This window comes from Rhinopithecus bieti, unplaced genomic scaffold (genome assembly GCF_001698545.2).
Source record: "Rhinopithecus bieti isolate Rb0 unplaced genomic scaffold, ASM169854v2 scaffold_28016, whole genome shotgun sequence".
In the NCBI taxonomy this organism is placed as follows: Eukaryota; Metazoa; Chordata; class Mammalia; order Primates; family Cercopithecidae; genus Rhinopithecus; species Rhinopithecus bieti.
The window spans coordinates 1519808-1534459 of record NW_016813202.1 but is presented as its reverse complement, the minus strand read 5'-3'; the positions used below and the strand labels follow the sequence as shown (position 1 = coordinate 1534459).

The following is a 14652-nucleotide window of genomic DNA, read 5'->3' as shown; positions in this document are numbered from 1 at the left end:
TTTTTTGCTAGTAGGTATGGTCAATACCTTCATTTACAAAATGGTCACAACCCCATACCTAGCTTACAGGGCGATTGAAGGAATCAAATCAGATAACTCAAGGTATCTGACACAAGGAATGATTATCAAGATTTATTATGTTTGAGGGTATGATTGTGCATAAGGGTAGACACATTTTAACTCTTCACGTTATGGGACAGAACCACTGTAATTCATTTTTGCCCAATACAAGATCACACCTAAACATTCCAACTTAATAAAGAGCCTTTGGAGGAAGAAGGAGAAGGGGAAGAGAAAGGGAAAACAACTCACCGATACAAATGCTTGAGATTTGGTTTCATTCAACTGAAGTTGCAATTTCTTTTCATTGTCATAGACTCCATAGAGTCTTTTGGACCAGGTTTGAGGCACTCTGTTTTTGAATTTTAATGAACTATATAGAGCAAATATCCTTTGTAAGTCTAGGACCAGGCAGCTGCAGTTGTAGAAGATGACACCAAGTTCTTTCATCTGTGAAATTAAAATTGAAAGCATCAATGCCACATGTGTCTTACGCTGTTATTTTCAGAAAAAAATGAATGCATAAGAATGAGGTAGTTGTGACATCTCTTTTCTTGCATTTGAAGTAAGTAGATATAGTTACATTATGGTACATAGAGGTGATATGTTATAAAAATGCTAAATATTTAAGTAAAATTTTGCTGTTTTTTTTGTATTAGGTCTCTTGCAGATAATTTTCTTATATTCATCTATACTTTTCATATCAGCTCTTCAGATTTGTTTCCTTAACACTATTTTGTTTTGTATGAATCATTAAATCAGGTGGCAAGAAAAAGGTCGATTTTAATTGCAACATAACAGAATGGCTGGAATCATGGATTCTGGAGTCAGACTGCCTGGATTTAGGTTCTGTTAATAGCTCCACAACTTTCTAGCTGTGTGACTTTGAACAACATACTTAATTTCTGGGCCTCAGCTGCTTCTTCCATAAAATAGAGATAATAGTATTTATTTCATATGTTGCTATGAGAATTAAAGTGGTTAATACATATAAGAAGCTAAGAACAGTGTCTATCACATGGTAATCACTAGCAGTATGTTAGTAATTATTATTCTTATTAACATTCCAAAGCCTTAAGAGTAATAGACCAATAGAATCTTAAAAGACTACAGAGATCATTTTGTCCACCTCTCTCAAGGGATGGATGAGGAAAGTAAAGCTCACACAAATAAATAAAAATATTAGCCCCAAGTTAGAGATTTAGTCAGTGGTAAATTAAGAATTGAGTGGTAAATTAAGAATTGAGTGCAGGTTTTCTGACCCCTAATCAAATACACTCAGGAACACAGCTATACTGGCTTCAGTTGAGTCCAGTATCCCTTTGCAAAAATTACAGATGATTTTTTAATTTAGTCAATGAAACTATACAATGTGAAATTTTGGTCATTAAAGAACAGCACACAAAAATACATGCTTTCTATGACTTGAACACCCAGTGAGGGGTTATTAGGGAAACCTTGGCTCTCTCGAGTCCTGGGGTCCATTGATAGTAAACTCCCTTTTTATCCCTTCCTTAAGCCCCTCGCCAAGACTCTTTACTAAGGATGATAGGAGAGGTCATCTACCATGTATGAACCTGTCTCTCTCTGCTCTGAGGACTCCCCAGTACAACATGCCCTGGAAATCTTTCCATGTTCCTCTGTACAGATCTGTCATCCTTTTCCAGCTCCCCGGTAACCACAGGATAGATGGACACAAGTTGTTTAACCCACTGATGGACTTAATTCCTATACTTTCCCTAATGCAAAAAATAAAACAATGAGCATCCTCATATACCTTTGTGCGCCTTTAATATAGACTCCTAGAATGAAATGTACAGACACATTAAGGACTATTCGCGGTTAAGTGAAAGGAGGTATAGCAGGTAGGACATATCAGGCATGTGCAAAGGCATGGAGGCTAACCAAGGAGGTGAAAGACCTCTAGAAAACACTGCCGAAAGAATAGATGACACAAACAAATGGAAACACATCCCATGTTCATGGATGGATAGAATCAATGTCGTAAAAATGACCATACTGCCAAAAGTAATCTACAGATTCAATGCAATTCCCATCAAAATACCACCATCCTGCCTCACAGAACTAGGAAAAACAATTATAAAATTCATATGGAACCAAAAACAGCCTGCATAGCCAAAGCAAGACTAAGCAAAAAACAAATCTGGAGGCATCACATTATCTGATTTCAAACTATACTATAAGGCCATAGTCACCAAAACAGCATGTTACTGGTATAAAAATAGGTGCATAGACCAATGGAATAGAATAGAGAACCCAGAAATAAGCCCAAATATTTACAGCCAACTGATCTTTGACAAAGCAAACAAAAACATAAAGTGGGGAAAGGACACCCTATTCAACAAATGGTGCTGGGATAATTGGCAAGACTCTGTAGGAAAATGAAACTGGATCCTCATCTCTCACCTTGTACAAAAATCAACTGAAGGTGGATCAAGGACTTAAATCTAAGACCTGAAACCATAAAGTTTCTAGAACATAACATTGGAAAACCCCTTCTAGACATTGACTTAGGCAAGGATTTCATGACCAAGAACCCAAAAGCAAATGCAATAAAAACAAAAATAAATAGCTGGGAGTTAATTAAACTAAAGAGCCTTTGCACGGCAAAAGGAACAGTCAGAAGAATAAACAGACAACTCACAGAGTGGGGGAAAATCTTCACAATCTATACATCCGACAATGGACTAATATCAAGAATCTACAATGAACTCAAATTAGCAAGAAGAAAACAACCCCATAAAAAAGTAGGCTAAGGACATGGATAGACAATTCTCAAAAGAAGGTATGCAAATGGCCAACAAACATATGAAGGAATGCTCAACATCACTAATGATCAGGGAAATGCAAACCAAAACCACAATGTGATACTACCTTACTCCTGCAAGAATGGCCATAATCAAAAAATCAAAAAATAATAGATGTTGGTGTGGATGTGGTGAACAGGGAACCCTTCTACACTGCTGGTGGGAATGTAAACTAGTACAACTACTGTGGAAAACTGTGGAGATTCCTTAAAGAACTAAAGTTAGAACTACCACTGGATTCAGCAATCCCTCTACTGGTATCTACCCAGAGGAAAAGAAATCATTATACGAAAAAGATTCTTGCACATGCATGTTTATAGCAACACTGTTTGCAACTGCAAAAATGTGGAGCCAACCCAAATGCCCATCAATCGATGAGTGGATAAAGAAACTGTGGTATATATGCATATGTTGGAATACTACTCAGCCATAAAAAGGAATGAACTAATGGCATTCGCAGCAACCTGGATGGGATTGGGGCCTATTATTCTAATGGAAGCAACTCAGAAGTGGAAAACCAAACATCATATGTTCTCACTCATAAGTAGGAGCCAAACTATGAGGATGCAAAGGCATAAGAATGATACAACAGATTTTGGGGACTAGCGAGAAATGGGGGAAGGGAAGGGGGTGAGGGACCAAAGGTTACAAATTGGGTTCAGTGTACACGGCTTGGGTGATGAGTGCACCAAAATCTCACACATCACCACTAAAGAACTTGTGTAATCAAATACCACCAGTGTTGCTCAAAGACTTATGGAATGTAAATAAATAAAATAAATAAATTAATAAATATAACTAAATCAATGCTATTCAAGCCTAGTAGAGCCAGAGATAGGCCCCCATCAAAGTAGATATCAAGGGAATCATTTGACTTTTGAGTCCAAAAGGCAAATTCAATGGCCATAATTCACTTTTACTATGTTCAGATCTCTTTGATTTCCTTTGGTGTCTCCACATCAGACCTGTGGTGTTTTCAGGTCATTTGCTTGCACATGGCAAACATTAATGCTTGGAAAACTGTTCAAAGCTTAGATGAGAATATGCTGTTTAAAGTCGGACATGGGAGGATTGTTTGTTCAAAAACAGTCTGGGCAACAGAGCGAGACCCTATCTCTACCAAAAAAAAAAAAAAATGAGCTTGATGTGGAGGCACAAAACTGTAATCCCAGCCACTTGGGAGACCGAGGTGGGAGGATCTCTTGAGCCCAGGAGTTCAAGGCTGCAGTGAACAGTGATTGCCCTACTGCACTCTAGCCTGGACAACAGAGCAAGAGCCTGTCAGAAAGGAAAGAAAGAAAGAAAGAAAGAAAGAAAGAAAGAAAGAAAGAAAGAAAGAAAGAGAAAGAAATAAAACCATGCTATTTCCCTATCCACCTTGTTTCTCAGGAGTATTTGTCTGCTAATCTTCATGTGGATGTTTGCCCTCTCTACTGAGGCTGGGACAAATGAAAGCCAAAGGCAGTGGCTGTGGATCAAAGCAGCTGCCCCTGCCATGCTCCCTGCTGACTTTCTCCTGATGCGTAGAGTGATATTAAATGAAGTAGTCACAGCACGTTCAGGCTGCTATGGAAGACGAAAATCAAGCAAACAAAAACAACTATTGCAGCCTCCACCGATCTGAAGAAAGACACCTGCTCTTCAATATGATAGGACACGATTATTCTGGATAACTTTTATTTTGAAAATTGACACCCAGAAGGGGGTACCAGGATGCCAACTCTGATAGCTCCTTCCTGCCCAGGGGGCACAGGAACTAGAGGGAGACCAATATGGCCTAATGAGGACACAGTCTCCATCACCTATGGAGCAGGCTCTGGAGACAGACTAGCTCTACCACGGGCAAGGCACTTCAGCTCTTCACCTTCTCCATCCAAAGATTGGTGTATTTCATAAGATTGCTGTGAAGAATAAATGAAAAGGTGCAGGCAAATATTAGCTCAGTGCCTGGCTCAAACCACATTAGCTAATGGAAAATTGGGAAAAGTAACATAAAAATGCTCTGTAATGGCACCATAATTCTGAGTGCTGTTTGACCCTTTAGGTAGGATCAGATGGAGGGAAGAATATGAACATTCTCACCATGTGTCTACCCCAAGACTCTCCTTATAAACCATTGATCACTATCAAGATGCAAGTGGGCACCGTCTCCCTGGGCACTGTCTAGATTTTCTCTGGTTTTTAATAACTTTATTCTAAACAAAGATTTAGTGTTTCATTTCCCCTGTCGCATAAACTGAGCTGCTGACTTGCTGTGAGGTTTTATTTGCACCCCCTGACATCTTTCCATTCTGTGGCTACATTACACTTTAGGATCTGGAGGAAGGGAGGAAGCCAACCATTGCCCTCTAGAGATGTAAAGAGAATTACATTTCCTCCGAATATCTTCCTCTCTACCCTAGAATGACTCAAGCCCATTTCTAGTTTTACATATTAGTTCAGGCTGCTGTTGACGATGGAAAACAAACAAACAAAACAGAATAAAACTGCCTTTTGTTTTGCTGCTTTTTCACCCAGAGCAAGAAATTCAGGACAGATTTCTGACAAATTTTAAAATGCTGGCAATGGGAAAAATAATATAGAGTTCTAGGCTTCTGATGAATTTCTATGTCTAGATTATCAAAGGGAAAATAAGCTGAAGGTCTGATTGATTTGCTGACAAATTCTTAATTTTTTAAAATAAATGTAAGGGGTATGAGGCAGTTTCATCATGTGGATGTTTTGCTCAGTGGTGAAGTGGAGACTTATTGTATCCATCATCACCTGGATAGTACACATTGTGCTCATTAAGTAATTTCTCATCCTTCGTCCCGCTCCATGCTCTCACCCTTCTGAATCTCCAGTGTCGATTATTCCACTCTCTATGTCCATGTGTACACACTATTTAGCTTCCACTTATAAGCGATAACGTGTGGTGCTTGATTTTGCATTTCTAAGTTGTTTCACTTAAGATAATGGCCTCCAGTTCCATCCATGTTGCTACAAAAGACATGATTTCATTGTTTTTCGTGGCTAAATAGTATTCCATTGTGTATATATACCACATTTTCTTTATTCAGTCATCTGTTGATGAACATCCTTTTTTTTTGTTTTGTTTTGTTTTGTTTTGTTTTTTGAGATGGAGTCTCAACTTTGTCACCCAGGCTGAAGTGCAATGGAGTGATCTTGACCTGCTGCAAGATCTGCCTCCCAGGTTCAAGTGATTCTCCTGCCTTGGCCTCCTGAGTAGCTGTGACTACAGGCTCCCGCCACCACATGTAGCTGACCTTTGTATTTTCAGTAGAGAGACGAGGTTTCACCATGTTGGCCAGGCTGGTTTCAAACTCCTGACCTCAGGTGATCCACCCGCCTTGGCCTCCCAAAGTGCTGGGATTACAGGCATAAGCCACTGCACCAGGCCTGTTGATGAACACTTTGATTCCACATCCTTGCTACTGTGAATTGTGCTGTGAAAAACATACAAAGGCACCTGTCTTTTTGATATAATGACTTCTTTTGCTTTGCATAGATACACAGTAGTGGGATTGCTGCATCGAATGGTAATTCTATTTTTAGCTCTTTGAGAAATCTCCACACTGTTTCCATAGAGGTCGTATTAACTTAAATTCCCACCAACAGTGTATAAGGATTCCCTTTTCTCCATACCCTCACAAACATCTATTATTTTTTGAATTTTAAATAGTTATCTGAGGACTTGCCAGGGATCAGCCCTCTGCCTGGTGATAGGTTGCTCAGCCCTGTCCTGCCTCCGTGGCTGATCACACGCCACAGAGCATCCTGATGGGCTGCTCTGACTTCCTAGTTCAATCACACAGTTGATTTATGCAGTCAAAAATAAGTTAAATGATTGACTGAATAAACCGTTTGAATAAAATCATCCTGAAAAAGCTGGATATTTATAGCTAATTATTCTTTGGAAGAGATCGATTTCTTTTTTTACAAAGTGGGCATATTGTTAGTGATGAACCCATGGAGCAGAGACAGGCTTAATTAAGGTCTCAACAACTGTAGTCCACTGTCAAGAAGCTGTTATCAGTGTATTTTATTGACAACTCAAGTTATGGCCGGGCGCGGTGGCTCACACCTGTAATCCCAGCACTTTGGGAGGCCAAGGTGGGCAGATCCCTAGATCAAGAGATGGAGACCATCCTGGCCAACATGGTGAAATCTCATCTCTACTAAAAATACAGAAAAATTAGCTGGGTGTGGTGGCGCACGCCTGTAGTCCCAGGTACTCAGGAGGCTGAGGCAGGAGAATCGCTTGAACCCAGGAGGCAGAAGTTGCAGTGAACTGAGATTGTGCCACTGCACTCCAGCCTGGCAACAGAGTGAGACTCCGCCTCAAAAACAACAACAACAAAAGCAACTCAAGTTATTTCAGTGGTTCCATTCTCCCTCTTGCACTATGACATTTTGAAGTACGGGGGACTTTGGTGGGAGTGTTTGGGTTTCATACAATCCAAAGAGATGTTATCAATCTACTGCATAGGGAGAACTAACAAGAGAAGCAATGCTAATTAATTACAGTGCTTGATGTGTGCACCAGGTACTGTTCTCAAGGCTTCATATGTCTACATGCATTTAAACCTCACAAGAATCCATTTCACAGTAAGAAAACCGAGGTACAAAGAGATGAAGGGTCTTCAAGAAAGCTGAAAGAATACTCAAAAGCTAGTTTAATGTTACATCTTCAGGAAGGATTATTTGCCAGGTGAAGCACTGGCAAGTCTAGGCACTCCCTGTGGGTGGGGGCCAGGTCCTACTTGCCATGTGGTTGTCCTCCTCTTTCTGCCCAGGTGTTCTGGGTTTCAAAATAAAAATAGGAATTAGGAGAAACACGTAATTACACCAGAAAATATTCTGCTTTTTCCTTTCTTTTTCTGTTTTGAGATGAAGTCTTACTCTGTCACCCAGGCTGGAGTGCAGTGGCACAATCTTGGCTCACTGCAACCTTTGCCTCCTGGGTTCAAGCAATTCTCCTGCCTCAGCCTCTCGAGTGGCTGGGATTACAGGAGCCCGCCACCACGCCTGGCTAATTTTTTATTTTTAGTAGAGATGGGGGTTCACCATCTTGGCCAGGATGGTCTCGAACTCCTGACCTCAGGTGATCTGCCCACCTCAGCCTCCCAAAGTGCTGTGATTACAGGCGTGAGCCACCACACCCAGACTTTTATTTCTTTTCTTGTCAAAATTAGCAAAAGGTGGTCATCAAAGAGAATGCAGTAAGTGGGGGGAAAAGCAATCATTTTTAGCTAGGTCATGAGAGGCAGCACAAATGGAGACAGAGTTGGTTTGGTGGGTTTTACTGGTAATGCAGAAACCAGCGTGGGTGTCTGATGGATGCTGTTGTCATCAGAATGGAGAGAGGAGAGGTATTAGCACCATTCTTTGCTGTAATTCAGAATGATTAATACAAGTTAGCTCAAGCACAGCTCCATTTATCATTTACAGATGCCCAGTTTGTTGTTTCCATGATTTTATAGAAATGTGAACAAGTATTTCTTTAATTTTCTCGACAAAGACCAAAAAATTTGCAACTGGGAGCAACTCACATGCATCCAGTTAGCTGCTGATTTATATTCTGAGTTACTGCAGGAAATTTAATTACTAGGAGCTCTAAATTGATTTTGTTTCTGCCCTTGAGGTGAAATTTTTGTTACGGGGGATAGAAAATCAAGAATCGAATCTTGGGAGCTGAAAGCAGCCTCCTGCTCAGAAATGTGCTTACTCTCCCGCCCCTTCATTCCCACAGTGGGTGGTTTATACCACTTAACTTCTTGATGTCTTATTTTCTACGTCTACCACATGGGAATTATAATGCCTGCCAGAAGGAACATGACTAATTGAAGAGACAGGGGAGGATGTTAGAATCTTAGAGAACAGTTAGTTCAACCTTATTTCAAAATTCGGGATACTGATGAGGCAGCAGAATAGGGTCAGGAGGAAGGGAACCTAAGGCTGATTTGAATCAAAAGGAAAACTCCACCTCTCCACACCCCAGTAACAAAAGGATCAGAGGCTATTCCCTTTGCAACTGCCCTTCCTTCCCACCCCCCCTTTCTTCCCAACCCCCCTTCTTCCCAACCCCCCACACCTTTTCTCTGTATCACACAAGAGAAGTGGAAAGTACCTCTGACTGGCCCCCTCCCACAACCAATCACACTGGTCAGCAGCCTAGTCTTCATTTGAATAGGGGTCTAACTTTGTGACTTCAGCCTCTGATTGGTCACCTTCCCCAACTAATCAGACATTTGCGTAGGGTGTAACTTTGTAACTTCCCTTTAGCTGCGGATTGGTTGCGGGCCACTACTTCATTTATGTATAGTGTAAACATGTAACCAATGGGAAACCTCGAGAGGGTATTTACACCCCAGAAAATTCTGTAACCAGCACTCTTGAGCTGCTTGCTTGAGCCCGCTCCCACTTTGTGGAGTATACTTTTGTTTCAATAAATCTGTGGTTTTTCTTTCATTGCTTTGTTTGTGCATTTTGTCCAATTCTTTGTTCAAAACACCAAGAACCTGGACACCCTCCACTGGTAACATTGAGACGACGAAAGGGGAAGCGACTAGCAAGATGACAGAATAATGTCCCTTCATTCTTCCTTTCCTTGTTTCTTTCTTCCTTCCTTCCCTCCTTTCCTTTCTTCCTCCCTTTCACTTTAATCAATGCTTCATCTTTTATAAGGATCTAAAAACTTTCTAAAGGACAATTATTCACTTGGCATCTTTGAATTCTAGCTAGAAGGAATTCACACAACAATTCTTGGCTTTATCTAGGCAAAGGAAAATCAATAGATAAAACCTTGAGTAGAGTAACTGGAGAAGATTAATGGGAGGCCTCTTAAAGGAGTGGGGCCTGAGAGTGAAATGAGATGAAACAAATTGGAAACGCATATTGGTTATTTCTTGCAGTACTTTAATTTCATCATACTTTTTAAAGACAGTTGAAAATTATGCCAAAATGCCATCAAGGCTCCTCCTGACCTTCCTGCCTTCTGTCTTCTTAGCTTCTTAATGAGCAGTGAGGAAGTTGAGGTCATTCCAGTTTCAGTGGGTTGTATTTGATTCCCTTTTCAAATCCCTTGAAGAATCCATTCTTTTGACAAAATACTGGGCAACCCTTTCAGGTTTGTAAAATAAACGCCCCATCCCACTTGTGCACAGGATATTAACAGAAATGTGCATATTACCCATTAAGCTTGTTTTTATTTAGGACAAGATGAAATAATGGGTAGAACAAATATTTCCTAATGGAAAATTTGCCTACAGCCATACTATACTGAACATGCCTGATCTCTGAAGCTAAGCAGGGTCGGGCCTGGTTAGCCCTTGGATGGGAAGCTGACTGGGGAAGTCTGGGTGATGCAGGCTTCATTTTTTTTTTTTTTTTTTTTTTTATATTTAAAAAAAGAAATTTTTAAAAGTATAAATCTCAGGCTACTTTCCGTTACAGCCAAGTCATCAAATAATGGGAGGCATGGACAAGTGGATGGAATTTAGTGGGTTTCCATTTGTAGATTATAATTCATAAAACACATTTAGTCTTCAGAGTCTAGGAGAGACCTTGAAGTAGAGAAACGCTGTAAAAATATTCAGAAAAGAGGGATCTCCCTCTTGCCCCAGAGAAATGTTTTTACTTCTGTGTGTTGCTTCTGATTCATTCCTCTGTGATTCAGAGCATTGCTCACTGGACTTCTCCTCGACAATGCCCTCCCTAGCAGCACTGCTTTTCCCACACTTACGCCACAGCAGTGGGAGCAACAAGGGCAGGTCTAGCCTTTTGAAAGAAAACCTGACATCTAGATTCCCAGCACCATTCGTTCTCATAGCTTCCCTGTCCGTGAAGTTTCAGAAACATTGCAGAATGATGAAAGAAGACAGTGCTTCTCCTCTGGTTGGGATGAGCACTGAGCTAGCCTGCAACCCTGAGTGCAATTGCTGTCCATCCAGAAAGTTTTATCTGTCTTAGTGGCTAGAGCAAGGACTCAGGATTGAATTCCAGATCTCCAGCCTTCTTGACTTTAGACAAATCCCTTAATCTTTTCTGTTTGTAACTGACAAATTCCTTAGCATTTCTGTAAAGTGGGGTAGTAATAAAATTCATAGGGTTGTTGGGATGATTAAACAATTTATTGTGTGTGTGTGTATACAGACATATGTATACACATATGTACATATATAGACATTTATATCTGCACATAAATATATATGTATATATGTATAATCCGCTTAGGACAATATCTGCAAATGTAACAGCATTTGCAATTATTAACAGCAGCAATATTATTATAACCAACCAGACATCAGGAGTTACGCTGAGGCACAAGAGCTGGAGTGCACACTTTTGCCATACCTACTGCCGCACCTACACTCTCCAGGAAAAGGGTCATGGACATGCAGTAACCTGCTGCACCCTGCATATGAAAATTACGAATGCACTTGCCATTCTCTGCTGCTGCCTGACTCAAACAGATTTCCCTTCCTTCTCTTTCTTATTTCAAGCAGGAAACTTGCCCATCTACCTGTTTTCCATTTTTCAGCATTGGATGCTAGGAAAACAAATGCAGCGAGGCTTTATAGGATTATTGATGGAAAGATACCAGATGTGTAAAGTTATCTTCACTTGTAATGAAAATAGTTAATAAGGCTGTCCCAAACACAATCCAGGGTCATGACTGAATCGCAGTTCACATTGTAACTTGGTCTTCCTTGACTCCATCATGACTTTGAGATCCACCCTCTCCCTCTCCCGAGGTTTCTACTTTGCCCAGGGCTTTGGCCCAAAGATTAAGTACTTCTACCGTTTTGGAAGCATTAAAAAGCATAACTTGCTCCTTCTTTCTACTTCTCACTGACTTACTCCTCCTGTGGCAGGAAGATTAACCTCCCTGGCGAGACTAAGGAATGAATTTAGCATGCAGAGCATTGGCTCTCCTTCTTTAGAGCAGCCTGTTTCCCTGAACGTGTTCCTCGGGGGTGGGAGGGAGGGTGGGGGAAGAAAGAGCAGCCTGGTCTTCGATTGTTTTGTCCTTGCCCTCTGTGGGGACATGCACAACCTGCAGATCTGCAGCTGTGACTCCTTCCACTTTGGCAAGTTCAATTCTGGAAATAGGAGGCACAACTTGGACCACACATCTAAACTGCATTTTCCATTCTGGCTTCATGAGTAACTAACTGACAGTTTGTTCACCGTCATGCTCAACCTCATTCTCTGATGGCTGTCCCCATGAATTTGAATCAGGTGTGAACACTCCAAGGCACTTCCATTCTGACTTCCATAAGCAAAACATTCAGTTAGAATTTTATAAAGGTGACATTGACCTTTGTGCTGTATCATAATGTACTCTTGATTGACACCTGTTGCTTGTAGACTGGTCGTACTTTTCTTTTTCGTATTTACCATACCCTCCCCATAGTGCTTTGCGAGGAGCAGCTGCTCAAGGTGTTCCAACATCGTTTGAGAAATTGATATTCTAACCTCACAGTATGGGCCTGAGTCTAGAAATACAACTGAGATGAACTGAATCCTTGTCTAATCCTTTTGTTAATTTCTAGAGCTAAACTCCCACAAAACACCCAAAGTACTACTCTGTTGAGCCTATGGTACCATGTTTGTGTTTCTGTGGTGCATCTGACTCCTTTCAATACATATCCAACCAACATCTCTTTCAAACTTGACATGGGAATGCTTTAGAAAGTGTCACTACCTGGCCGGGCGTGGTGGCTCACGCCTGTAATTCCAGCACTTTGGGAGACCGAGGCGGGCAGATCAGGAGGTCAGGAGATCGAGACCATCCTGGCTAACACGGTGAAACCCTGTCTCTACTGAAAATACAAAAAATTAGCCGGGCGTGGTGGTGGGCGCCTGTAGTCCCAGCTACGCGGGAGGCTGAGACAGGAGAATGGCATGAACCCAGGAGGCGGAGTTTGCAGCGAGGCGAGATCGTGCCACTGCACTCCAGCCTGGGAGATAGAGCGAGACTCCGTCTCAAAAAAAAAAAAAAAAAAAGAAAGTGTCAATATTCAAAAACAGGGTAAGATTTGAAATCTGGGAACCTTATGCAACAATTTCCCATTAAAGGGATCAATGCAAAGTGATTGTCACAAATCAATGTTTCAGTTAATGGAAGGAAGTCATCTTACGTATCCGGAATGGGAGACAGTCCAATAGCTGCCTGGCAACTGGTTGGTCAAAGGCTACAAAATACAGAACATTTCATTGGGCTTGAACAGGGATAGGTGTGTGGGGCTGAGAAAACTCACACAAACAGTTTACTGTTTCCCCATGAATATAACCTGTGGAGTCCTAATGAGGAAAAAGAAGTCAGGCTGGCAGCAGCAGGGGAAAACAGAAAGAAAAAGGAGATAAGCTACAAATTTGCCTTTCTTCATGGCCCAGGACACATGGCCCTCCTGGGCAAATAACTCACAATCTTCCTGTACCCAGCTATCATCGGACACTCAGCTGATCGGGAAATGCAAGTTAGCTCACAGTAACTTTGGCATTATCATTGCTGTATGAAGCCCTCTCCAGCACACAGCACAAGCACCATCCTATAAAATCCCCAGTAACCCTTCCTCTCATTACGGTCAGCTCCTCTCTTGCTGGCCTGCCTACTGCTTCCTCGCAACATACTTTCCTACTTTCTCTAATAAATCTGCCTTTCTTTACCTACAACGGTCTTGGTAAATTCTTATTCCCTCCCATGCTACCAGCCCCAGATAGTCGCTACCTGTGACACAACCAATATTGTCTTAAAAAACAGCCACAATAATAATACGTTTTAGGGATATCCTATTTGGAACCAGACTGACAATCTGATGGGGTAGAAATGTTCCCAGCAATCTTATAGGAGGAAATATCTTGAAGATTTTCCATTAGCCAGCCCAGTGTGGTTTGAACTTGCAAGATTCTTTGGGGAGAACCATCCTATAAAGTACAGCCAAGTGTACCATGAGCAGCAGGGCAATAGGATCCCACTGATCATAAACCTGGGCTGAGAGCATCTTCAAAAATGCATCAAAGCCACAGAGACACTAAATACCAATGGCAGAGAAAGCTGCTCCTTAAGTATCACCTGATGGAAAAAATGAAAGTAATGCCACTGAATGTGGGGGGAAAAAGAAGAAAAGGCCAGATGCTTTGTTTGCCCATTTGAAAATTCTCATTTGGACTGAAAATGAAAGTTTTAATTATTCAGTTCTTTCCACATGCTTATGGGTTACTAAGATATGGCTGTCATCAATAATTGATGACATGATGAAATGAATTAGCTGTCTGAGGGTAGTTATAGCACAGAAAGCAGTCTGGCAACCAAACATTACCAGAACAATGTGTGCATCCCATGTCTAATTATAAAATGATAATTCTGCCAATCTTACAAGCAATGCAATTTTTATATAAAGGTGACAACTGCTTAGTTCATAGACTGGTATCCCGGATTTATAAATAATTCAATTTAATCCAATAATTAAATACTGAGCATCTCTCACATACAAGGCACTGTATTAAGAAGCAGGATAAACAATGAGCATGTCCTGATCCCTGAAATATATGGGTGTGCATGGGTGGTTGGGGGATGCAAGAGGGATGGCAGTTGGGAAAGGAGATTAAAAAAACAAGCATAAAATGAGCTATAAAACAAAGCAGAATCTGATAAGCAGCTTAGGGAAAATAGCACCAACATTCTGTAGGATTCAAGTAAGGGAAATACTGTATTAGATTAGAAGGGTTTTTTTTTTTTTTTTTTTTTTTTTTTTTT

General features: G+C 41.0%; 1 protein-coding gene across 5 annotated transcripts in view; it reads right to left on the bottom strand.

Moving 5' to 3' along the window:
- PLD5 (phospholipase D family member 5) overlaps window positions 1–14652 on the bottom strand; it is a 446581-nt gene that overhangs the window by 32931 nt on the left and 398998 nt on the right. For all 5 annotated transcript variants that reach the window (XM_017847817.1, XM_017847818.1, XM_017847816.1 and 2 more), the window contains one exon: window positions 313–510. In XM_017847817.1, the coding sequence (XP_017703306.1) occupies window positions 313–510 (198 nt within the window). The remainder of the gene's footprint in view (window positions 1–312; window positions 511–14652) is intronic.